This window comes from Schistocerca americana, chromosome 2 (genome assembly GCF_021461395.2).
Source record: "Schistocerca americana isolate TAMUIC-IGC-003095 chromosome 2, iqSchAmer2.1, whole genome shotgun sequence".
Lineage (NCBI taxonomy): Eukaryota > Metazoa > Arthropoda > Insecta > Orthoptera > Acrididae > Schistocerca > Schistocerca americana.
The window spans coordinates 281,975,070-282,002,177 of NC_060120.1; the positions used below are offsets into that span (position 1 = coordinate 281,975,070).

The window sequence follows — 27,108 nt, forward strand, 5'->3', positions numbered from 1 at the left end:
CACGTATTACCAAATGCATTGCAGTTGACGGACATCATTTTGAACATTTATTGCATTAGTGTGGTATTTACAGGTAATCACGCTGTAACAGCATGCCTTCTCAGAAATGACAAGTTCACAAAGGTACATTCATCACGTTGGAACAACCGAAATAAAATGTTCAAACATACCTAAGTTATGTATTTTAATTTAAAAAACCTACCTGTTACCAACTGTTCATCTAAAATTGGGAGCCATATGTTTGTGACTATTCCAGCGCCATCTATCACAAAGCGAAAAAAGTGGTCCAACTAAAACATTCATATTTCTTTACGTACTATATGAATATGTAATAAAAATGGGGGTTCCTGTTTTAAAAAACGCAGTTAATATCCGTTTGACCCATGGTAGCGCCATCTAGTGGGCCAACCATAGCGCCATCTGGTTTCCCCCTTCGAGCTAGACAAGTTTCGTTCTTTGTAGTTTTTTCGTTTGGCGCTTATTTCGTGAGATATTTGGCTCGGTCACCATCAATGGACCACCCTGTTGGTTCTACTGAGCATTCATCAATGGAGTAGAAGGAGTTGGCCACCAATAAATCCTTTAGGCTTCTCTTAAACTGAATTTCATTCGTTGTTAAGCTTTTTATGGCTGCTGGCAAGTTATTGAAATTGTGTGTTCCTGAATAATACACACCTTTTTGTACAAGAGTAAGTGACTTTAAATCCTTGTGAAGATTATTCTTATTTCTGGTACTGATTCCATGAATTGAGCTGTTGGTTTCAAAAAGTGATATATTTTTAATGACAAATTTCATTAAGGAATAAATATATTGGGAAGCAGTAGTTAGAATTCCTAGTCCCCTAAACAAACTGCTGCAGGATGTTCTTGAGTTCACACCACGTATAACTCTTACTGCACGTTTTTGTGCCCTGAAAACTTTGGCTTGGCTTGATGAATTACCCCAAAAAATAATCCCATATGACATTACAGAATGAAAGTAAGAGATCTGTTAAGATGCTTTAGCAGTTCTATGGTGTGCTCCTCCCAGTTGAATTTAGTATCAAGCTGTAATCCCAAGAATGTAACACTGTCCACTTCTTCTATCTTCTTGTCATTGTATGTTAGGCATATACTCGTGGGACACCTCTTACAAGTTCTGAACTGCATGTAATGTGTTTTTTTTTCAAAGTTTAGTGACAAAGAATTGGCTAGGAACTGTTTATTAATGTCCACAAATATTTCATGAGCTGATCTTTCTAAGACTACACTTGATTTGCTATTTATTGCAATGTTTGTATCATCGGGAAGAAAAGCGAAATTGGCGTCTGGTAATGTTACTGATGAAAGGTCACAAGAAAAAGTAAGGGCCCTAAAATGGAACCTTGTGGGACCCCCACATGTATCTACCAGCCTCGAAGTATCTGCAAGTGAATAGTTTTGCGACGGGGAACACTTATCATGTGCTTAACACGCTATTTCTGCAGACGACGAATGTGTAAATATAAAATGATGTACGACAAAATACCCAGAGTGCTCTTCAGTTGCTGCCAACTTAACTGGACATTTTCACTATTCTACCTGGGGAATTTTCTCGGTTAGCTATCCCCGTATTTAGCTTGTGATTGTACAAGCAGGCCTCAAAAAACACTGCCAGGTTGATTTGTAGCAAACGCATTCTACAATATAACGAAATTAATCAACTGTAACATGTAACTGTAACTAGCCTCTTTTTTCTTTTAAATTATCAACTGTGTAGTATTATTTGTTTGACGTTATCCATTGCCGTAATGGTTAATGACAATAAAATTATTATTATTATTATTAACGTACAATTTCATGTAGTACATAGCACAGTCTAACTAGACTGTGGTATATAGCACGAGATAGAGAGAATCGATATTTTATATCTCCAACGATCTTTGTTTTGTCATGTTGGCAGCCCATAGATCGAGCGGAATTACGAATTTAAACTGATGTGTGTTTGCTCTATGTATGCAGTTTTGTGTTGATGAGTTAATTGTTATTATTGATCTAATCTTTGCATCTTGGTTGGTCGTTACTTACTGTTTATCCGCAAACGTAAAATATGTACGAGATTTTTGGAAACGGGGAAGCAGTAACTGTTCGTAAGAATAATAGTATTCCGAAGCCGCATCTTAGCAGTTCTATACCTATCAAAGGTAAACCGTAATACGATTTAACTAATAATTGCTGTTCGTGTACTGTTGTTCGCTTCAAATGATAAATTTTTATTGTTCATTTGTACATCGCGTTACATAAATTCCACTGTGATATAAGAGTTAAGGGTCCCCTACAAACTACTTCTGTGAAGTACGGTATTGTATTATTCATAATGCTAATTTATTCACGCTGCTGTTTGTGGAAATTACTTGTGGTTGCGTTATATCTTAATAGCAGCTATTTGACACCTATCATTTTTTTCAGTCATGGTTTTTACGTATTTTCAGGTGAGCTAAATCAGAAATTGAGACCTCTGAGTTTAGGAAGCAGCAAAATAGTTCTTGGCGATGTCAGCAACAAAGTGAAAAATACGCTTACAGCAGATACTCAGTCCCATCTGCGTTCCCTGTCACCTAACAAATCAATAAAGAAAACTTTGTTTTCTGAAGGTCTTATCCATGGTGGCCATTCAGCGAAGGAATCTGGTATTCAAATCAGTAGAAGGGACAAGTCTCCTAAGAAAGTAAAGACCCAGTTCACACCAAAGCCAACAGCCAAGAGTTCAACTCTTGGGGCAACAAAAGTTTCAATATTTGTAGATACTTGGAATGATGGTTGTCAGGAACCATCAGATCCCGAATTAGATGAAGTATTTCTTCCCAGTCAGAATGAATTGGATACTTGTGACCTGGACGTATCGCCACAGAAGATCTATGGGTGCTGTGAAGGATGTGAGACACCAGATGATAGTGCTGGTATGTGCTGGCTTCTTAGTAATATTTCTTTTGATACAAATGTTTCTTTGTTGATTGTCACATTGCTATGTATCTATACTACCCTTTAATTTTACTTTAAGCGTATTTGTCAAAATAATCTTTTGATTTCTACATGGGGCATTTCTTATCAATGCTTCATAACGGATGTTACACATATACCACACAGCAAAGAATGTCTGTAGTTCTATTAAAATGTATGCTGTATCAGTAAAACACACCTTTCTGACAAGGGGAAACTGTGGAAAACCCAAGTCAGAGTAGTTAGATGGGAACCAGACCTCAGTCCTCCCAAATGCGAGTCCAGAACATTTAAGACAGGAGTAGCCACGTTGCATGGTGCATGATTAGGAGAATACCAATATATATTGTCCACATTGTGATTGGAGTGCATAACAAGTTAATAAATGAAAAGAAATTGAAAGTAAAAATGCAAGGAACAGGAAGTAACTGAAATATACTGCTGGACTCACTAATGTACGAGCCACTAGTGTACACTCTGCTGGAAACAATATAAAACTTATTATAGCCTACACCGAAAATAATGTCTTAAATATTTAAAAGCTTGCTAATTACTCAGAATTTAGTTTTTTTCTTCTATGTTCAGAATGTTGTGCTATCTGTTTAGTGTGTTGAATTTATTTGTGGCACACACATTATGATTATTATGTGATCACTGGTGGGGAGGTTAGGATAGTTCTGTCCCTCCCATTTTTCCCAAAAACCCCATCCCATACAACACAAGAACTGCTCTGATTGAGCAGCTCATTTTTAGCGAGTATACTTGGTACCTTTTGAAATAATGGTTTATGTTGCCAGGTGGAGCGATATAAAACTGGGTTTCTTGTTCATACTGTCACTTTTTCAGTGTACACTGTAACACTGACAGGTTGCCTAAAATTATGGACAAGTCAATGAATTTTTGCTGTGTGACCCTTGAAATTTATCATAAAGTTTTCTACTTTTCCGTTGCCTGTACTTATGTTCATAAGTAATTCATGTCCATGCAGGCTAAATATTCGATTTCATCGTCTAACATTCAGTTATTGTAACTAGTAGGCCTATGTCAAAAGTGCCAACGTTGATGAAAAATCTTAAACCAGGTGGTGCAAGGCAGTGCAATGGTTAAGACATGGAAGTGCAATTTGGGTGGAGTAGAGCTGGAATCATCCATTGACTATCCCCTAAATCTCTTAGGATTGATACTGGTATTATGCATTTGGGATTGTCATAGGCAAATTTGTTACATGACCATAGCCTATCTTTGACCTTTTGACATTTGGAAGGCGACATTCTCAAAAAGATTGCTGAATGATTCTTTGCAGCCTGTTGCCTGTTTGCACCCTTTCACTTGGGCTGAAATATGTATAATTCAAATCTGCGACTCATTTTAAGAGCTACTGATGCCCTTGGTATACATTTTATTCAAGCAGTAGTACAATTGAAGTCGGAGTACTTCATTGAACCTGTTGCTCCTTTTGGCATTAGCAAGACACTGTAATCGGTTGTTCATGCAATTTAGCCTCACATTCCCCATAGAGATATTACCTGCAATATGTTTTATGCATGTTAATTACAGATAAATTGTTGCTTGTTTGTGTTTTACTGATACAGCATACATTTTAATAAAACTACAGACATTCTTTACTGTGTGGTATATGTGTAACATCTGTTATGAAGCATTGGTAAGAAATGCACCATGCAGAAATCGCTTGAGTGCTAAGACACTTCAATTCACATTTTATTGTATAAATGGAAAAATGCATGAGCTAAGGATAAGCTTTGCCACAAATCGGCAGCGGCAGCATTGGTAGCAGTAATACTAACACTGTTGGTACTCATATCATTTTTAATTCTGTTAATATATTTATCATATTAAAATTATTGTTATTTCTCAGGTAATAATGGTTTGAAAACTACTGTGTGAAAACCTGGTCCAGTGTAAAAAGAGGGCATAAAGGCCCTAAGCTGATCAGGTTAAATAAAAATATGTGAAGTATTTAGATAAAACAGTCACACGTTGCCCATAATTTGATTCACTGCACCTAAGGGTACCACAAGTGGTACAAATAATAGTCAATCAGTTTGTGTGTATCCTGTGCTTCTTTTATGTGAACATTAATTACAGTGAGTCATTGCCCCTAGAGAGAGATTGCTGTTTTCTAAGTATACTGTTTATTCTTAGGTGCAGTGAATAAAAATCGGCAGTTATGTGTTCGTTTTGTTGCTAACCTTACGTGGAGAGTTTCAGACGTGAGGGTCACAGATTGATTAAGTTTTGCAAGGATGCTGTATATTGAAAATAAAGACAAACATTTCGGCTTTTTGCTAGACACTCCCTAGTTTTTGGGAAAGATTAAGGTCAAAGTTGATGACAGAAAATCATATTTTCTCCGCTATACATTGAAAGGTCATTTTAAACATTTTCATTAATATAATACTGGGTCCAAACTTAATAATGTTGGAGTTACTAACATTTTTGTGTGTAGCTTGGATAGCCTTAAATCATCGTGTTTAGCAGAAGCAGGTTGGTGATTGAGCACTCAAGGCATTAGACAACCAACATGCTTCATTCTTAGTCATGACATTGTCTGATGGTATTCTGATAATCTAAATACTTTTTTATAAAACCATATGATGAAAGACAGGTGTCAAACTGTTTGTGGGTCAATGCACGCATTTCGATAGCCCTGTCTCGTAATTCTGTGCTCCGCTGTGATTTCTCATGATTTTCGAGTCATACGATGAAATTTTTTACCTCTCGGAGAAAGTAAATGTCTCAGGTTGACAAAGGTAGGTGCATTTCAGTGGTATCACTATAATCACACCTCCTGATATGTTTTACTTCCAAAGGTAAGAACGGTGTTCGCATTATCAGAATATTATCAAACACGTTTGGGGGGGGATTAGGTCTAGAGAAACACCACAACCAAGAATCAAACACGGAGCAGCCGTTTGATAACCTAATGCCTACACTGCTCGACTGCCAACCTTGCATTTCATGACTAGTACACAGGCTACAGCATGAAAACATCGAGCATTATTAACGTTACACCCCATGTTATATTAATAAAAAGATTGTATTTAGACGGTCTTTTGAGGTACAGGATTGGAAATATTGTTTTTCACCTCAACTTTGACCAGGCTTTTTTTAAAAAAAAAAAAAAAAAAAAAAAAAAAAAAAAAAAAAAAAAAAAAACTGGTGAGTTTGTGGCAAAGCACTTGTCTCCTTATTTTCAATACAGAATGTCCTTGCAAAACTTTTTTTTTTTTTTTTTTTTTTAGTAACCATAGGTATCTGTTGAGAGGCCAGCAAACATATGGTTCCTGGAGAGGGACACTCTTTTCAGTGTTGCAGGGTAACAGTCTGGTTGACTGATAGTCCTGGTCTTGCAATATCCAACAACATGGCCTTACTGAGCTGACACAGCCAACGATTGAAACCAAGGGAAAGCTACAGCAGCTATTTTTCCTAAGGGCATGCAACTCTACTGTATGGTTAAATGATGATGTCATTCTCTTGAGTAAAATATTTTGGAGGAAGAAAATTCCCCAGTCAGATCTCCAGGTGGGCACTATTCTCTCAGATGTCATCATAAAAACTAATCTGGCGTTCCATGGGTTGGAGCATGGAATATTAATCCCTTAATCAACCAGCAAGGCTAGAAAATTTATTAAGGGATGTGGATAAGTGTAGATTAGATATAGTTGGAATTAGTGAAGTTCAGTTGCAGGAGGAACACGACTTCCGATCAGGTGAGTGCAGGGTTACAAATACAAAATCCAATTGGGGTAATGCAGGTGTAGGTCTACTGATGATTAAGAAAATAGGAATAAAGGTAAGCTACTATGAACAGCATTGCAAACACATTGTCATAGCCACATAGACGTGAAGCTAACACCCACCGCAGTAGTACAAGATTGTCAACTAAAAATGTGTGTCATGAAGAGATTGAAAAAATATGAATGGTGAGATAAACGAAATACTTCAGATAGTTGACGGAGACAAAAATTTAATTGTGGGGGGGGGGGGGGGGTGTAGAAGGGAAAAGAAGAGAGAGAAAAGTAGCAACTGAATATGGCCCGGGGAAAGGAATAAAAGAAGAAGCCACGTGGTAGAATTTTCCACAGAACATAATTCAATCATTGCTAATGCTTGGTTTCGGAACCATGAAAGGAGGTTGTGTACTTGGAGACACCAGAAAGTTTCGGATTAATTATATAATGGTAAGTCTGGGTCTGAAGATATTGCCTGAATCAAATGTTGACTCTCGCCTCAATTTATTGGTTATGAACTGTAGATTAAAACTAAATAAATGGACCTGGATAGCTTGAAAGAACCAGAGGGTGAGTGTTTCAGAGGGAGCATTAGCCAAAGATTGACTAGAACATGTTAAAGAAATACAGTAGAAGACGAATGGGCATTTTTGAGAGACAAAATTGTGATGGCAGCAGGGGATCACTTAGGTGAAATAATGAGGCAGACATCCATGGTTATCACACGAGATAATGAACATAACCGATGAAAAAAGAAAATATAAAAATGCAGCTGATAAAGCAGGCGAAAGAGAATACAAATGTTTAAAAATGAGATGGAGAGGAAATTCAGGATGGCTAAGCAGGAATGGTTAGAGGACAGATGTAAGGAATTGGAAGCAAAATAGATAACTCCTGTAGGAAAATTAAAAGAGGGCTTTGGAGAAAAGAGAAGCAGTTTTATGAGTGTCAAGGGCTTAGATGGAAAATTAGTACCAACCAAAGAAGGTAAAGGTGGAAGAATATGTAAAGCTCCTATACAAGGGAGACGAACTTGCAGGTCGTATTATAGGAAGGGAAAGGGACATAGATGAATATGAAATAGGTATGAGAAGAATTGGACAGAGCACTGAAAGACCTAAGGCAAAACTAGGCCCCTGGAGTAGACTGCATTCCATCGGAACTACTGAGAGCCTGGAGAAAGCCAACCATGATAAAACTACGCTAAACTGTCCATTCCATTCAAATATGGGTGCTGAATTATTAAGTGTGTCTAAAATTTAATTGCATAGCGACTAGACTTCATTAAATCCAAAGATACAGTCATTTTCATAGAAAACTTAGTTCTTGAGTGTGCATGTATACAGTAGTATCACTCACCATTAAACTTGCCCAAAATCTTTTAGTTGTCGCATCAATGACGTGATGCTGGCATGCAACTGCTTTACAAGCATTACATCACATCAGTAATGCATGTGTGTTAGTTGCGTAGTGTACTCCAGGAAAACGTCCACAGCTTCAGCATCAGTGGTGTGTGACATTTTCATGCTATTTCCTCCTTTTTTCGTCTCTCCCCTTTTATCATCAATTTTCTACGCACTTTCAGTTATTATTTCTTCATCTGTTTACCTGACAGTTTCCCCCATTCAACCACTTAGCAACATATTCCTCATTAATGTCTCCTTGTGGGATGTGTAACATTATAATTAATTAATGGCATTGTTGTACGCGTCATTTCTGCTTGACGGACTAGGGGCTGGACTACTTAGGACCAGATTAGTGAGAATTTAGTGTATTCCATCTGGTTTACAAATGTAGGAGACAGGTGAAATATCCCAGACTTCAAGAATAGTGTGATACTTCCAGTTCCAAGGAAAGCAGGTGTTGACATGTGTGAATATTGCTGAACTATCTGTTTAATAAGTCATGGTTGCAAAATACGAACACATATTCTTTACAGAAGAATGGAAAAATTGGTAGAAGCTGAACACAGGGAAGATTTGTATGGTTTCCAGAGAAATGTAGGGACACATGAGCCATTCCTGACTCTAGAACTTCTGTTCTAATGATAGGTTAGGGAAAGGCAAATCTACTACTGTTATAGAATTTGTAGACTTGGACAAAGCTTTTGACAGAGTTGACTGGAAAACCCTCTTTGAAATTCAGAAGGTGACAGGGGCAGGTAAAATACAGGGAGCAAAAGACTATTTAAAATTCGTACAGACAACAGATGGCAGGTACACATTTCAAGGGGCATGAAAGGAAAGCAGTGGTTGGAAAGGGAATGAGACAGGGTTGTAGCTGATCCCCTGTGTTATTCAATTTGTACATTGAGCAAGCAGTAAAGGAAGCCAAAGAAAAATTTGCTGAAGGAATTAAATGTTCAGGGCAAAGAAATAAAAACTTTGAGGTTTGTCGATTACATTGTAATTGCCAGAGACAGTAAAGGGCTTGGAAGAGCAGATGCACAGAATGTACTTTGCCTTGAAAAGAGGTTATAAGACGAACACCAACAAAAGCAACACAAGGTTAATTATATGTAGTCAAATTAAATCAAGTGATGCCGAGGGAATTAGATAAGGAAATGAAACACTATAAGTAGTAGATGAATTTCACTGTTTGGATAGTAAAGTAACTAATGATAGCCAAAGTAGAGAGGGGTATAAAATGTAAACTGTCAGTGGAAAGAAAGGTGTCTTTTTTTAAGAAGAGAAATTTGTTAACATATTACGTATATTTAAGTGTTAGGTAGCCTGTTGTGAAGGTATTTGTCTGGAGTGTATTCTCGTATGGAAGTGAAACATTGACGATAAACAGTTCAGGCAAGAAAAGAATAAAAGTTGGGGAAATGTGATGCTACAGAAGAATGCTGAAGATGAGGTAGGCAGATCATGTAACAAGTGAGGAGGTACTGAATAGAACTGGGAGCAAAGAAATTTGTGGGAAAAGTTGACTAAAAGAATGGATGTATTAATAGAGACAAATACTGAGACACCAAGGGATCACTAATTTACTCCTGGGGAAACGTGTAAAGCATAGAATTTGTAAAGAGAGACACGGAAATGAATATAGTGAGTGGGTTCAAAAGGGTATAGTTCCACATACCGGGCTTGCTCAGGATAGAGTAGGTTGGAGAGCTGCATCAAACCAGCCTTACGACTGAAGACCACACCAATGACACAGTTGTAAACCTTAAATTTTTTTTTCTCCTTATGAGAAGTTTTGTCATGCCCTTCCCCTCCCAATGATTACAGGGTCTCAAAGCAAGAGTTATCATGACATTGAATGTTTTGTAGCAAGTAACTGAGGTGAGCAAATACACATTGGCTGCAGCTTTGTAAAAGCTTATGCTGCAGAGCAGTGCACCTCATTCCATATCGGAGATTTTTGCATACAGTAAGGATGGACTGCAAATGTTTTGCATTTAATGCCTATTTGCCAGTGTGCAAATAATGTTCAGACAATATGCCACAATAATTCTGTCCAGAAACAGCGAGGTAAATTCCAAGAATGTTTGCCAATTGAAGCCGCAGGGTGCAAACGAAATATATCGAACATGCAGTTCTAAATTGATCACGTGACTGTGGTGGCTGCCATTATGATAAATTATTTGTGAGATGCTAGCATAACCCAAATGACTTACGATGGTAGTGAGTGGGATGCCTGGTATTGTAGACGTTTCTTCGGCCGATTGCCTCAAGTGGAGGAATCTAATTCCATGCTTATGCAATGTAGAAAATTGTTTGAATTTTTGTTGAAAAAGTGACACACTACGCATATTTTTGCGTGACATTGCCAGAGTCTATGCAGGTTATGACAAAAAGGGAATGCTTCCCATAGTGTACACATCAAATGGACTTTCTCATAAAGACAACATTGGCAACAAGTGAGGTAAGCCGTTTCCTTTGTAATTGAAACGCTCTTTTGTCGTTGCTGTAGTGACCACTATAAACACGCTCCATGACACCTGCCACCACAGTCGCATGATCGATTTAGAATCGCACATTCGGTATCCATTGTTTTAAGCTTGCCGCTTCGATAGGCAAACTTGCTTGGAAATTACCAACACCTGTAGCCTTTCATAGGCATCTGCAAAAGGGGACACTTGCACCTCCCTGGAATTTGGGTGCAGGGTTTTCAAAAGAAATTCACAAACTTTAGGGACGGGTTCCTTACAACAAAACAAAGGGAAGAAGTTCATATAAACATATGTTCAAAAATCTTCAGTTTTGAATTATTAATGAAAGTTTACCTCAAACGGCCTTCCAGTTACAACCAAACAACTTCATTTATCATTGCACTAGTTCGACTCATTGTAACCTAGATGGTGTTGTATTGCTGGGGAAACTTGTTTACGTACATCTGTCATCAACATTTCCATTGTTGTGTGTACTGAAGGTAGTGCGTTAACTGAAAGTGCAACTATATTAGACAGCATTTCCAAACTGAAGGCAACAGTGTCATCCGATCTTTGGTGGTACGTATAGTCAAGTTGCTGAGATAAAGGGTCATTACACCACTGGCATTTATGGAGGAAGATCACATGTTACTCATATGCCTGACGAGGAAGAGCATATTCTACAGGCTGTCAAAGAAGAGCCCCATATCGGTGCAATACAAGTGCCCTGGTATGTAATACATCTTCATGTTCAGCATGGAGCCAACACTTAACAGGCCGATCACAGTCCTCTTGCTACAAGACAGATCAGACATCTGTACCAGTTTAATGGGCCGGCTGGAATTGTAGGTGACTGTCTAGTAGAGCCATACATTCTCCCAGCACATCTTACAGGTGTTGTCTACAGGGTCTTTATTCATAACACCGTCAAAGACCTGCTAGGTGACGAACCTCTGCAAATAAGAAGAAACATGCAGTTTGTGCATGCTGTAGCTGCTCCACATTTCATCCCCAATGTTCGGGATGCACTGGCTGGTGTCTACCATGATAGACAGACAGGTAGAGGAGGACCAGTTCTGTGGCCTGCATGTTCCGTCCAACCTCAGTCCTTTGGATTCTTATCTCTGGGAACACCTTAAACAATTGGTCTGTGCAGCAGACAACCTGGATGCAGGAACCCTTCGTCGACGTGTCGTTGAAGCCTGCGAAACTGTTCGAAACTGGCAGGGAGGATTGGAAAGGGTATTACAATCCATGATTCGATGAGTGCCCATGTGTTCAGAAGCAAGAGGAGGACGTGTCGATCACTTTTTGAGTTTGTGTATTGATGAGTTCCAAACAGCTAGAGTATAAACTTTCATTAATAACTTGAAAATGAAGGAATTTTAGACACATGAAAATTCAGGAGTAAGGAAGAAACTGCTTAAGAGCAGTATATGTTGTTCTTGTTGTTGTTACCACAGTTGTCTTCTTCACTGAACCAAGTTTTATTTCGTACGTCATTAACTCTGTGATTGACATTTGCTTTCGTGTATAAAAGTAGCTAACATTGTAATATTAGTGCTGCCTGCTAATAAACTCTTGACTACGTTGGCAGCAAAAGAAAGCTGTCAGTGTCACTCAAGAGTACCTTAGACTGGTATTGTTGCAGTAAGCTGTCCGTGAACCACCACATGCAATGTTTTAAAGGTGTAAGAAAATGATATTGCTCATTTGCCAAAGGGTAACACAGTTATTTTATTTGCTCCTGTAATTATGCTTTTTATGTATTTTGTAGGTGGTTGGTTGCTGGAACCTTTGTGGGATAATAAAGACGACCTTGCTAGGATAATTAATCTGGAACCAAGCCCTGAGATAGAACCAGACTTTCCAGGTGTTGAACATTTCAGTGCACAAAATCCAACAGATGAAAATAATTTTGGTAAGTTATACATTCATATGTAAAATTATTTTATGACCCAGCAATATTAAGAAAAAGATAAGAGTGCTACTCACCATACAAAGGGGATGTTAGGTTGCATAAAGGCATGACAAAAAGACTGCTATAAATTTTAGCTTTCACCAAAAGGCCTTCTTCTAAAATTTAAACACACGTATTCATACAAGCTCAACTCTCACATACAACTGCTGTCCATTTCCACTGCAGCCGGACTTAGTTGCAATTGCACCTGATGGAAGCAGCAGTCCAGTGGTGTCAGATAAGGCGGCGGCATGGGGTGGGGAGAGGGGGAAATAGCAGGGTGGGGGAGTTGTAATGCTGCTAGTGCGAGCGTGTAGGGACGTGGTGGGGCAGCGTAGGGTTTCTGGGTGCAGTTGGTGAGGTTTGGGTTTTTTGGGGGGGGGGGGGGGCAAGGACTAGTAGGTGTGACTCTTTAACAATTACTGTTCCTTTACCACACAGCACCCTGCTCATCGCTATTGTTGCCATCTCCCTCTATGCTAACATCCATAATGCCCATGGCCTTGTCTCTGTTGAACACTACCTTCCACCAACACCCGACGCTCCAAACCTACATTGCCTTTTCTGGTCAACATGACCAACTATATCCTTGTCCACAATTACTTCTTTGAAGGCAACACCACCAAACAAATCCATGGTACAGCAATAGACACCCACCTGGCACCATCTTATGCTAATCTATTCATGGGCTAGCAATAACTCCATGTAGACAGTGGCCACCTATTCCATACAGCCTGGCCACCCATGGCTGTTGCATCTGCAGTGATGAGCAGTCCCTCTCTAAATGCACCCAGGGTGTCACTGGGGCCTTCATAGTCCAAAATTTCTCATCCAGCCGTGTTTAGAAAAATGTCTGCCATTCTTAGCCTCTCTAGTCACCTACCACCTCTCATGTACCCACCCTCCATCCACAAAGGAGTACTCTCCTTGTGACTCAGTTCCACCCAGCACTGGAGTGGGTGAAACACATTCTCCAACAGTTTTTCGAATACCTCGTGGCATGCCTGGAAACGAGAAATATCCTACACACTGTCCTTTTCACCCTTCCAAAGCAGTGTTCTGCTGCTCACCAAACCTACTCAGTACCCTTGTCTGTCCCTCCTCCACTCCTGCCCCAACCCCTTGCCCCGTGGAAATCCCTGCAATAGACCTAGATGCCAGAGCATCCAGCCATCCTGATTTAGGTTTTCCGTGATTTCCCTAAATCACTTCAGGCAAAACCTGGGATGGTTCCTTTGAAACAGTTCAACCGATTTCCTTCCTGTCCTTTCCTAATTCGAGCTTGTGCTACTTCAGTCCCTTTACAGGCATCTCGTATTCCATCAAAGGCAGGGCTATCTGTGAAAGCAGTTATGTGATGTACAAACTGTGCTGCATCACTGTTCTGTGTTCTATGTGGGCAAGACAGCCAGGAAGCTGTCTGTTCATGTGAACAGCCACTGACAGAGTGCCCAAGAGACAGCTGGACCATCCAGTTACTAAACATGCTGCCCAACACAATGTGCCCCACTTCAATGGCTGCATCACACCACACCTGCACCATCTGGATCTTTCCTAACACCACCAGCTTTTCTGAATTGCTGTATATCATATGTTCCCGTAACCCCTATGGTCTCAATCTTTAGTAGTCCATGTCCTTTGCTTACCTATCACCTTCCCTGCTCCCACTCCAGTACAACAAAGCCTTCAATTTCACCTATGCACCCACTAGTCCTTTTCTCCTTCTTTACTTCTCTCATTTCTTGATACCCCATCCCACAAACCTCCCAATTACAGCTTGCAGCACTACCCTGTCTCCCTACCATTTCTGCACTCTCTCACAAGTAGCAGTACACCTTCCCTCAAACCCCTGCCCCCACCCCTTCTGTTATTTCCGCCTTCCCTTCCCCACTCCATACCTCCTCCATATCCCATCATCAGATTGCTGCTCCCATCAAATGCTGTCACAATTCAGTCCGGCTACAGCAGCCAATTGCTGTAGTCCATCCTGGACTTCCCATTATTTTATAATACAGGTCCATGTGTGACAGTAGATACTGTTGAAGGATCTCTGTTATTCGAGGAGTGCTAATGATTTGTCTATATATTTCTTCTGCATGTCCTAAATTTATCCTAGTTTTGGTGAGATGTTTTTTTTTCTGATGATAAAGTTGTTTAATGTTATCTGATAACGATGATTTAGATATGAAACCTCAACCTAAGCATCTGTTTCTCTAGTACATGCAATCACTCTTTCATTCGCTATGTGCCACTCTTTGGATTCAGTGCTGCTGGAAGGATTCTGTTGTTTATGGTGAAGATGACTGCATCATTCAATGGTCTCCATACCATATCTGTGGTGTTACAAGTACTCTGCTGCTGATTTATTGCCATTCATTATACTGAGGTACACTTCGGAAAACATGTATCCAAGAGATCATTGCTCACATAGTGTCCGTATTTTGAAATTTCATCCAGAATGTGCTTCAGAAGAGAAAAATAATGTTTCCCTACAGAACTCATAAAGGGTTCTTGGTCATCATATATGACTGCATTCTGTTCATCACTGTGGCATCTGAGCCTCAGTTTTAGCAAGAGTTTCCTGTAGAATGAGTTGGTTGCCTTACCATTAAATACTCCTATTGAAATAACTTTGTGACAACTGCCATGTTAGGCAAGGCTCTGCATGTATGTACAAAATGGGCTAGACAGTGAGCATGTGGCACTCGAGAAAGGACTAGGATTACCATGTGGCACTCGAGAAAGGACTAGGATTGGCAGGCAAGTGGCTCCTACCACTCCATTAGGTGAAAATATCAGTCGCAGTATTTTAGTTTAATTGGATGTGTCTGCTGCTAAATCTTTTCTCTTACTTCTGTTGATGACCTTCAGTGTAACCAAAGCTGATGGGCACTGCCAGCCACTTTCCATGGATATCGTGATCTTTGGTGTATGAAATTCACTAAGCACATGCTGTTCAAGAAATTGCGTGTCAGGTGGCTTCCGAAAAACCTGACACCCAAGCACAAAGCAAAACACTATGAAACAGGTCTGGCATCTCTCCAGCGAGTTCCTCCACAGGAGTGTCACGGGCGATGAGACGTGGCTTTTTCACTTGACCCTGGAAACAGAGCAGCAGTCAATGCATTGGCGTCACAGTGGATCTCCGGTCAAGACAAAATTTAAACAGACCATGTCGGTGCAGAAAGTAATGTGCATGGTGTTGTGAGACAGGAAGCGCACTCTGCTCATTGACTTCCTATCCAGAGGTGAAACAGTGAACACGACTGTTTCTGTGAAACTGCAAAAACTGCAATGTGCCATTCAGAACAAGAGGTGTGGAATGCTTACTGCAGGTGTTGTGCTGCTCAGTGACAATGCTAGTTCCAGTGCGACTCGGCACACAGCCACTGTTTTACAGAAGTTCAGCTGAGAGCTGTTTGATCATCCAGCATACATCATGCCTCCAGACACGCTGGTCACATTCATAGGCAGCAGACTTCTACGGCACAGGATTACAAATGTTGATCCCACAATATGAAAAGTGTCTGTTCTTCTGGTGTCTGTGTCAAAAAATAGCTCAAATGTTGCTTGCCAATAAAGTTTTTCATGTGACTGTGTTGCCTTTGTTTTAAAAAAATAGGGAAACTCACTTTCTGGATGTGCCTAGTCCATGAAATACATTGGAGATTGCCTCGTACGAGGTTGGCAGCTAGGCACCACATGCCAGCCTATTGCTGCCTGCTATGTAGTGTGTGGAACTGTCTCGTGTTTCTCTTTTTTGTATGCTGCCAATAGAAGGTGAAGCTTGATGTGAAAACACTTACTGAAATGAAAATCCACTGGCACTTATCAGCTGATAGTGCTGGCAGGATACTTTCCAGTCTGCACTCCCTGGCGTCAGGAACTTTGTGATAGGTGTAAAACAGGTCTAAAAGCTAAATTCCTGTTACTTCTGAATGAGCAGCTGGACAAACTGAGAATAAATCGGAAATTTCCTTATCATTGGCTTCTTCTGTTTCTGCAGATATGCAACATTTGCCACCCACTGCTACATCATTTCTGATGACTGATCTCCCTTCAGATCCAGAATTGTTTCTTCTAAATACTCCTCAACCTGAATCGTACTGCACTTAGCGTAATTGAACAATTGTAGAAACATTGTCATGGCTTTATTAATTTGTGACCATTGTTTATCTGTGTACCACATTTAATGAAGTACTATACTAGGTGGTTGTACTAAAAATAAACCTTTCGTAGCAGAGTTTTTAATGTCATGAAAACACTTTCACCAGCTTAACTTTATTGCAATGTGTAGTCTATCAGGAGAAGTAGCAAATCAGAAACTTGTCTCCTGCTTTGTCAAGTTAGCTGATACTAATTATTCCAAATAGTGGAAATTGACTGCACTCATTCTCTAGAATTTGTGCAGTTTGTTTTTGTTTTGGGATAGCTCTTGAGGAAAACCACAGGTGAACTGTGTTTTATATTTATAGCGTTTTACATCTGTATATTGAGCAAGCAGTAAAGGAAACAAAAGAAAAGTTCGGAGTAGATATTAAAATCCATGGAGAAGAAATAAAAACTTTAAGGTTCGCCGATGACATTGTAATTCTGTCAGAGACAACAAAGGACTTGGAAGAGCAGTTGAACAGAATGGATAGTGTCTTGAGAGGAGCATATAAGATGAACATCAACAAAAGCAAAACAAGGATAATGGAATGTAGTCGAGTTAAGTCGGGTGATGCTGAGGGAATTAGATTAGGAAATGAGACGCTTATTTAGTAAAGGAGTTTTGCTATTTGGGGAGCAAAATAACTGATGATGGTCGAAGTAGAGAGGATATAAAATGTAGACTGGCAATGGCAAGGAAAGCATTTCTGAAGAAGAGAAATTTGTTAACATAGAGTATAGGTTTAAGTGTCAGGAAGTCGTTTCTGAAAGTACATGTGTGGAGTGTAGCCATGTATGGAAGTGAAACATGAACGATAAATAGTTTGGACAAGAAGAGAATAGAAGCCTTCGAAATGTGGTGCTACAGAAGAATGCTGAAGATTAGATGGGTAGATCACATAAGTAATGAGGAGGTATTGAATAGGATTGGGGAGAAGAGAAGTTTGTGGCACAACTTGACTAGAAGAAGGGATCGGTTGGTAGGACATGTTTTGAGGCATCAAGGGATCACAAATTTAGCATTGGAGGGTAAAAGTCGTAGAGGGAGACAGAGATGAATACACTAAGCAGGTTCAGAAGGATGTAGGTTGCAGTAGGTACTGGGAGATGATGAAGCTTGCACAGGATAGAGTAGCATGGAGAGCTGCATCAAACCAGTCTCGGGACTGAAGACCACAACAACAACCACAACAGCGTTTTACAGGTGCATCCAGGAATTCCTTTTCACTCTCAATTTTTTGAGCTTTAAATAACAAGCCACAATAACATCCTCTTCAGAAGAGCTCACGATGCAACTGAAACTGAAATGTGGTTTGTGCTGTGTTGTTGCATGTCGTATGGCGAGTCGCACCAATAAGCGACCCTTATTGCAACATGTCATATCATTTCAGTGTGAACCATGCCTAAGAGAAACAAGGAGGCATTTAGAATGGGAAGTAAAACTCGAGGAGGAAACAATAAAAACTTTGAGCTTTTCTGATTGTAATTCTGTCAGAGACAGTAAAGGACTTGGAAGATCAGTTGAAAGAAATGGATAATGTCTTGAAAAGAGGTTATAAGATGAATGTCAACAAAAGTAAAACAAGGTAATGGAATGTAATAGAAATGATGCAAAGGGAATAAGGTTGGGAAATGAGACACTAAAAGTTGTTTTCTATTTGGGCATTAAAATAACTGATGGCCTGGCCAAATTGGAAAGGTGAACAAGAAAAGCATTTCTGAAAAGGAGGAATTTAACACGTTGTAAGAATTTCAATGTTAGGGCATATTTTCTTGAATATAGCTCTGTACAAAATTGAAATGTGGACAATAAGCAATTGAGGTAAGAAGTGAAAAGGACTGTGTGAAGTGTGGTGCTGTACAATAATCAGGTGCGAATGGATGTAGTGTGCAGTAGCTATTTAGAGGTGAAGAGGTTTTACACAGGATTGACTAGCATTGAGAAATGACTCAGACTAAAATCAATAACATGGAAGATATTAATCCATTGATCTGTGTTTCTGAACTCACTCAAGGTGTCATAAAGGAAGTACAGTCTAGGCCCACACCTATGGCTTGCAGTTCTCAATTTCCATGTGTATTATGCAATTCTGCTGATGTAAAACTATTTATCCACACCCAGAACTTTAACTTCAGACTGAACTGCTAGGGTGGTTATTCTTCTAGAAAACCTGGAATTCTCAGGGAATTACATTTCACATTGAAGAATCAGGAACATGTCAAGGAATTCTGTGTTTTTTAACCTGGCATTAGAATTTGATTTTATTGAGTTTTACAAATCACAAATTTTAAAATGCTTAATATTTCAAAGTATGTTAATCACATGAATATTATTCCACATAAATTATCAATATTTAAAACTTCATTCAAACTATCTTAGCCAAGAGGAAAGAAAAGTTATTATTGTGGGATGCCCACCCCTTTCTGCTCATTGTTAATTATCAGGAACTATGATGCCATCTTCTCCCCATAGTTACAACAATTGCACCTCCTGAGAAGCAGGCCCCTCCACTCTCTTGGACCTCCTCAAAGCCCTCATCCTGTATAGACTCAACGAAAGGAATACGGCTTACGGATCAGTGGCCCCATCACCATTGCAGCTACTGAACCACTGGAGGATCTGATTTGCGACTGGTGCCTTTGAAGTAAGCCCTGTAGACAGGGGTAGGCAGCTCATAAAGACCACCCAAAATATATCCACAACAAATAAGTTATTGAGATGTGTTTTGCACTAAATTGTAGCGATCACTGTAGCCAAGTTTCTGATGACCATAAATAATTTTTAATGTTAATAGCTGTCAAATTATGATACTGACATAATATTTTATGGAACCTTATACCTTTTTCATGCATTTAGACCATGAGATAAGTTGACTTTGATCAAATAGTGCCAAGATAACATTTCAACAAAACATTGTCGTGCAAATCAGAGTAGTAGTCCCACAAAGTTCAGCGTTTCAACATCAAACAACTTGGATATGGTCAGTGGGCTTATTTTGAGTCTCATACCCAGTTTTAAAATGTTGACCTTGAGCTATGAAGCAACTCAGGACAGACAAAAGAGAAAATTCAATGATATATGGGCTTAATGCAGAATGCACCCGTGGAATATGGCATGGCATATTTTTTCTCCTGGTGTGCAAGCAGGCCTGGTCATTGCATGGTTTTTAGGAAATACTCCTCAGATGTCCTCTTCAAGTTGTGTAATTATAGTGCAGAATGGGTATGATACCAAGCACATCGCTCACCCCCCACCCCCTCCTCCTCCCAGGACAGGTTCGTGCTTAGCTACCATGGGACCCCAGCCTTTGAAGCATTTTTTCCTCTTTCGTGCTGAATGTCTATCCTCTCACTATTCTTTTTCCCCTCCCTTGGGGAACATGTCTGGGATGTTATTGGGAATGTTCTGTATTGTCTGTTCCTGATGTAAGAACAGTCTCACCTTACCTTTGCTTTCGCTCACTTGCCCTTTCTTTGTTTCCAATCTCTCGTTCCTCCACTTCACCTTTAGAGGTTCCTCTTTTTCTTCTTCCTCCCTGTGTGCTCTTGAAGGCCATTCCATGCATCTGACTCATAACAGGTCACTGGGTAATGCATAATTCCCAGCCCCGGGTTGACAGGTAGGGTTCGCACGTACCCCCTTGTACAGACCAGGCCAAGGGAGGGGTGATTGCCTGAGCTGCAACCTTCCCAAATTGCTGTTTGGTCCCTCTGTCAGGTGTTCGGGAGGTGTGACCTGAGGTGTGAACAATCACATAAGGCAGGTGCGCCCCCTTGTGAAGGGAGCCCCCAGTTAAAATTAGCATGCCATCGGAGATGCTGGCAATCGTGGGGATTTTCTCACATTGAGTCAATCTTCCCAACCAACGTCTACGAAACCTCAACATAATGAGGCTAGTGATTCGAAGGCCCTTCCCGCTGCACCACAGTTCCTCGTAGTCTCACGTACTGAAGACAATCAATCCTTCACTACGGTATATCTGTGTATTATTCAGAAAGGTGTTGATGCAATTGCTGGCACTGTGAAATCCTGCTCTTGTTTACAGAATGACACTTTGCTTTTGGAGACCACTTCTGATCTTCGAGCACAACAACCGATTGCTGCCTCGCTTCTCCATGGGCACCCTGTTTGTGTTGAGGCCCATAGAACTTTGAATTCTTCCCGTAGTGTAATTTACACCAGGCTGTCCGACGGTCTAACCGAGGCCAAAATCCAATATTACCTCTCTGATCAGGGTGTCATTGCTGTCCATTAGAAAGGTAGATTCCACCTTAGTGCCCACCCGTACTCTTTTCCTCACCTTTGATAGAGAGATGCTGCCACCCAAGATCAAAGTAGGCTATGAAGTTATCACAGTCTGGCCGTACATTCTGAACCCAGTGTGCTGCTACCAGTGTCATCATTTTAACCACTCTAGAACGTCTTGTCGACACCCAGCCAAATGTGTAACCTGTTGTAGGAATGCACACGAAGGCAGTTGTCTGCCTCCTCCTCCCTGCTGTATCAACTGCAGTGGCGGCCATGCCACCTCCTCTCATGATTTTCCTGTGTATCTTGATGAGTAGGCTGTCAAAGAGATCCGGGTAACGGAAAAAGTAAAGTGCCATACCCAGTCACTCGCAAGTTACTGGCTAGTCGCAAACCCTGTGTTCTCCCATCTGGCACCTGTAGTTCTATTCTTGTTACCCCTCGCTCCATGAAGGGCATGGACACACAGACATGCTACCTCAAATTCAGCTCTGAGGTTGTGAAATCGCCCAGTGTCAAGGTAGCATCGCCATCCCCTCATCCAGCTGTGCAACAAACTGTCAAACTCTCACCTCAAGAGGCTAAGCCACCAGCTACACAACCGGTGGGCCGGAAAGGACAGAGAGAGTACTCCCGTGTAGACATCCTCCGTCCCTCCAGCCAAACAACACCTGAGCCTTCCTCTACCCGGAAAGGCTCAACCAAGTCCACCAAAGGCAAACGGTCTTCTCTTTCACCAAATCGAAGATCCTCTTCGACGGTGCCGCCATGTGGTACCTTAGCCCGCCCGGCTGCCATGTTGCCGGTACACACCACCAATCGGTTTTCAGCATTGGACTCCACAGGCTGACCGCACAAGCAATCCAATGCTTCTGTGGACCCCATGGAGCATGATCCTCGGACTACACTCCAGTGGAACGTTAATGGCCTTCGGTCCCACAATGAGGATTTACGGCTGCTTTTAGCATCACAGCATCCCCTTGTACTCTGCCTTCAGGAAACGAAAGTGCATCCTCACAACCGCTTTGAGTTTTCACATTACTTACCGATCGGTTTTGAACTTCCCCCTGAGGTCGGCATTCCATCTCATGGGGGCATCGTGCTGCTCATACGGGATGACATTCATAGTCAACCCATCTCCCTGACTACCCATCTTCAAGATGTTGCCGTTTGCCTTTTCCTCCTTCCCCACCTGACTTTTTCCCTCTGTACCATTTACCTCCCTCCATCATTGATGTCACCAGGGCAGACTTACTTCAGCCAATTGGGCAGCTATCTCCCACATCTTTGCTACTCGGTGACTTTAATGTGCATCATCCCCTTTGGGTTTCTGCCAGGACCTACCAGTGAGATGCCATCTTGGCTGACCTTCTTAACCAACTTAACCTCTTCTGCCTTAACACTGGAGCTCCCACTTTCCTTTCAGACTCCTCGCACAGCTATTCCAATTTGGACCTATCCTTCTGCACTACCCAGCTTGCCCCTCGTCTTGAGGGGTCCGTTCTTTCTGACACCTACTCGAGTGACCATTTCCCATGTGCTATCCATTTGCTGACTCCTACCTCATCCACGTGTACGCCCAAGTGGCAGCTTTCTATGGCTGACTGGCAGCTTTACTCTTCCCTGCAGTCCGGATCCCTTTTTGTTGATGATATTGCCATCTGTTGCAGTTCTCTACGGACCTGTCTCATTGAGCGCGTCTTCAGCGATGTCTTGAACGTCTTTGCTCCTGGATCATCGGCAATGGCTTTTACTTTTCCACTGACAAAACTGTCTATGAATTTCTAACAACACAAGTGGTTTCTCCCACCATCTTTTCTTGTTGCCCTTCCGTTCATCAAAACTACAAGATTTCTGGGGATCATGCTTGATAGGAGACACTCTTGGCCCTCCCATGTGTCTTACCTGACAGCCCGCTGTACGCGGTTCCTCCATCTTCTACGTGTCCTCAATAGTACTTACTGGGGTGCCAATCGAACCAACCTCCTCCTGTTTGTACCAGTCCCTTGTCCATTCAAAACTCAACTGTGGGTGCTTTGTTTATGCATCTGTACGCCCATCCCTCTTACGCCGTCTCAACACTGTCCACCGTCACGGAATCTCTTTGGCCACGGGCGTCTTTTACACTAGCCCGGTTGAGAGTCTGTGTGCTAAAGCTGCTGAACTACCACTGTCCTACCGTCCTGACTTTCTCCTCAGTAGGGACACATGCCGTTTGTCTGCCATTCGTGACCATCCAGCCTATGCCTCCTTCGTTGATGCTTCCTTTGATCATCAGTATGGGGCACGTCCCTCTTCTGTTACCTTCTGGAGTCTGCTTTCGGCACTTTCTACGGTGGCTTAACTTCACATTACCTGCAACTTTTCCGGTGGGTGTGAACCCTTCACCACCTTGGCTTCATGAAATGGCCCATGTTAACGTTTGCCTTCATTCACTTCCTAAAGACAATACTCCAGCCTCGGTCTGCCGCCTTCAGTTTCACGACCTTCACATGAAACTTTGCAATAGTACCTTTGTATATGCTGATGGCTCTCGGACTGACCGTGAGGCCATCGACCTTTCGGTCTGCAGCCCTGGCCTTTTACCATCTGTCCACTGGCATGTGCATGACGACTTGCGCGGTAGTGACCACTTTCCAATCTTTCTATCACTGCCACAGTGTCACTCTTCTAGGCGCCTCCCCGGCTGGGCTTTGAATAAAGCTGATTGGAACTCGTTCGCCTCCATTGCCACTATTGAGCCTCTTTCTCATGATGCCATCGATGTGGTGGTTCGCACGGTCACCACGGGCATAGCTTCTGAAGCGGAATCTGCAATTTCCTGTTGTTAAGGGTCCCCTTGGCTGAGGACTGTGCCTTGGTGGTCACCAGAGGTTGCTGAGGCGATTTGGGATCGCAGGTGGGCCCTCCAATGGTCACTGGACCACCTCATTACCTTTAAGTGGCTCCGTGCCCGAGCCCAACACCTTATTCGCCGACGGAAGCAGGAGTGCTGGGAAAAGTACCACCATTGGCGTCCGTACCTCTCCGTCACAGGTTTGGGCAAAGATTAGGCGACTCTATGGCTATCGGACTCCCGTCAGTGTATCTGGTCTTTCCCTGGGTGGAGCAGTCTGTACTGACTCTGATACGATTGCAGAACTCTTAGCCGAGCAGTATGCTCAGAGTTGCGCTTTTACAAATTACCCACGCCTTCCACTCCCTGAAACAGCAGTTGGAATGTCGAAGCCTTTTATTCCGTATGCACCACCCCGAATCATACAATGCTCCATTCAGTGAGTGGGAATTCCAAAGTGCCCTAGTCGCTTGCCCTGATATGGCTCCCGGGCCGGATCGCATCAACTATCGGATGTTCAAACACCTCTCGGTAAACTGCCAGAAATGCTTCCTCGACCTTTTCAACTGTATCTGGGTTGAGGGTGAGTTCCCATCACAGTGGCGGGAAAGCATCGTCATCTCCATGTTGAAACCTGGAAAGAACCCACTGGAGTGGGACAGCTACCGCCCCATTAGCCTCACCAACGTTCTGTGTAAGTTGCTCGGAACACATGGTGAGCCGGAGGTTGAGTTGGCTCCTCGAGTCTCTGGGCCTTCTGGCTCCGTCCCATGGTGGGTTCCGTAAGGGCCGCTCTGCCACCGATAATCTGGTCTGCCTGGAGTCTGCCATCCATATGGCATTTGCTCACCGACAGCATCTGGTTGCTGACTATTGACATGTGGAAGGCATATGATATAACATGGTGACATCACATCCTCACCACGCTTCATGGGTGGGTCATAGGGGCCCGCTCCCGATTTTTCTTCAGAATTTTGTGTCCCTTCATTCCTTCCGCGTGCAAGTTGGTCCCTCCCATAGTTCTACCCTAGTCCATTAGAACGGGGTCCCACAAAGCTCTGTCTTGAGTGTCTGCCTCTTTTTACTTGTTATCAATGGTCTTGCTGCAGCTGTGGGAACATCCGTATTGGCGTCTTCGTATGCTGATGACTTTTGCCTGTACTATAGCTCCACTGGCATTGCGGTTGCTGAACGGCATCTGCAGGGCGCTATTAGCAAGGTGCGGTCTTGGGCCGTAGAGTGCGGCTTCCAGTTTTTGGCCGCCGAGACTTGCATCATGCATTTCTGCCAGCGTCGCACTGTTCACCCTGAGCCACGGCTTTATCTTGATGGTGAACCTCTTGCTGTGGTGTTGGTGCATCGGTTTTTGGGATTGCTTTTTAATGCCTGGTTGACTTGGCTCCCTCATATTCGGCAGCTTAAACAAACGTGCTGGCGCCATCTTAACAGTCCTTGTTGCTTGTGTCACACCAGCTGGAGTGTCGATTGGTCTACCCTTCAATGATTGTATCAGGAGTTGATTCAGTCCTGTCTTGATTATGGGAGCCTGGCTTACAGTTTGACATCGCCTTCCGCGTTGCGGTTGCTTGACCCCATACTTCAGTGCACGCGACTGGAGCTTTCCGCACAAGCCCTGTAAACAGCGTATTTGTGGAGGCTGGTGTCCCTTCATTGCGAATCCGGTGCCAACACCTACTGGCAGTTTATGCTACACATGTTTGTAGTTTGCGCAGGCATCCAAATTACCGCCTCCTGTTCCCCAACTCGGTCGTCCATCATCCAGAACGATGGCCCCAGTCAGGGTGTACAATCGCGGTTCACGTCCAGGCTCTTCTCTCTGGGCTTGAGTTTTTCCCTCTTCACCCCTTTTCCGGGCCCATATACGTATACCCCGTGGTGTGTGCCTTGCCCATGCCTTCAGGTGGATTAGGCACGGACTGAAGGACTCGGCCCCTCCTGAGACCCTCCACCGCCGCTTTCTTTCCATCCTTGCTGCGTTTCACAGCACAGCTTGTCACCATCTCTCTCATCCTAAAGTACATCCGCTCCCGCTCAGGTGAGACCTTTGTTATCCGTAGTGACTCCCTGAGCGGTTTACGAGCCCTCGACCAGTGTTTTCCTCACTCTCGTCTGGTGATGGCTATCCAGGAGTCCATCCATATTCTTGCCTATTGCGGCCGCTCTGTGGTTTTTGTGTGGATCCCGGGTCATGTCGGCATCCTGGGTAATGAACATGTTGACACGCTGGCCGAACAGGCTTTCAGTGCTCCGGTCCTGGAGATTGGCCTTCCGGAATGTGATCTCCAGTCGGTATTGTGGCAAAAAGTCCTTGGTGCTTGGGGTGCTGAATGGCGCACCATGCCTTCCCCCCAACAAATTTTGGGTCATCAAGCAGACTACTGGTGTATGGCACTCCTCCTTGTGAGCCTCTTGCAAGGACTCTGTTGTTCTCTGCCGCCTGCGCGTTGGCCACACCTGGCTGATGCATGCTCATTTATTGCACCTCAAGAACGCACCTCCATGTCGCTGTGGATCGGCGTTGACAGTGGTCCACATTTTTTTGGCCTGTCCACTTTTAACTGCACTCAGGCAGACATTTGCACTGCCTGATACGCTCCCTGCACTTTCAACAGATGACACTGCAGTGGCAACCGTAGTTTTGAGTTTTATTTGAGCAGGGGGCTTTTATCGTTCAGTGTGAGGGTTTGTCCCTTTTGTGTGCTGCATCTGGCCTTTGGCCTACAGTTTTAGATTGGGGTTTTTAGTGTCTCTCTTGGTGGTTGGCCTTTCCTTTTTTGTTTCCATGGTCTGCCAACCACTGTAAAACTCAGTGTGCTTTTAATTCCTTGTTTTCTGGATTTCTTGTTCTGTGTCGTCCCTTGTTACCTCTGTTGATGTTTATATTCCTTGTGGGTTTTCATGGTTGTGGAAAAAGGGACCGATGGCCTTTGTAGTCTGGTCCCTTCAGCCCCCACAAACAAACCAACCAACTGTGAGGTCGGGTGTGCCTTCGTCATTGGCACCCGTGTCTTTCGCTCTCAGCACATCGCTCAGTATTTACAGGCGAACTCATTGTCTTGTATCGGGCCACGGAGTACATCTGGCGATACAGCCTTTTCAATTGTGTCCTTTGCTCAGACTCACTCAGTGTCCTTCAAAGTCTGTGTGTGCTGTACACCTCCCATCCCATAGTGCAGCGGGTCCAGGAAAACTGTCACTTGCTCACTCTTGGTGGAGCCAGTGTGGTGCTCCTGTGAGTTCCTGGTCATGTCGGTCTGCGAGGAAACGAGACGAGGGCACGTGTGCTGCTGCCAAGGCTTG

General features: G+C 42.6%; 1 protein-coding gene across 1 annotated transcript in view; it reads left to right on the plus strand.

The window, feature by feature from the left end:
- The first annotated feature begins 1,913 nt into the window (after positions 1-1,913).
- The window catches only part of LOC124595614, a 37,224-nt gene continuing 12,029 nt past the window's right edge, over positions 1,914-27,108 (plus strand). Inside the window, exons 1-3 of the mRNA XM_047134432.1 lie at positions 1,914-2,162; positions 2,451-2,918; positions 12,368-12,511. Of these exons, the coding sequence (XP_046990388.1) occupies positions 2,069-2,162; positions 2,451-2,918; positions 12,368-12,511 (706 nt within the window). The 5' untranslated portion in view covers positions 1,914-2,068. The remainder of the gene's footprint in view (positions 2,163-2,450; positions 2,919-12,367; positions 12,512-27,108) is intronic.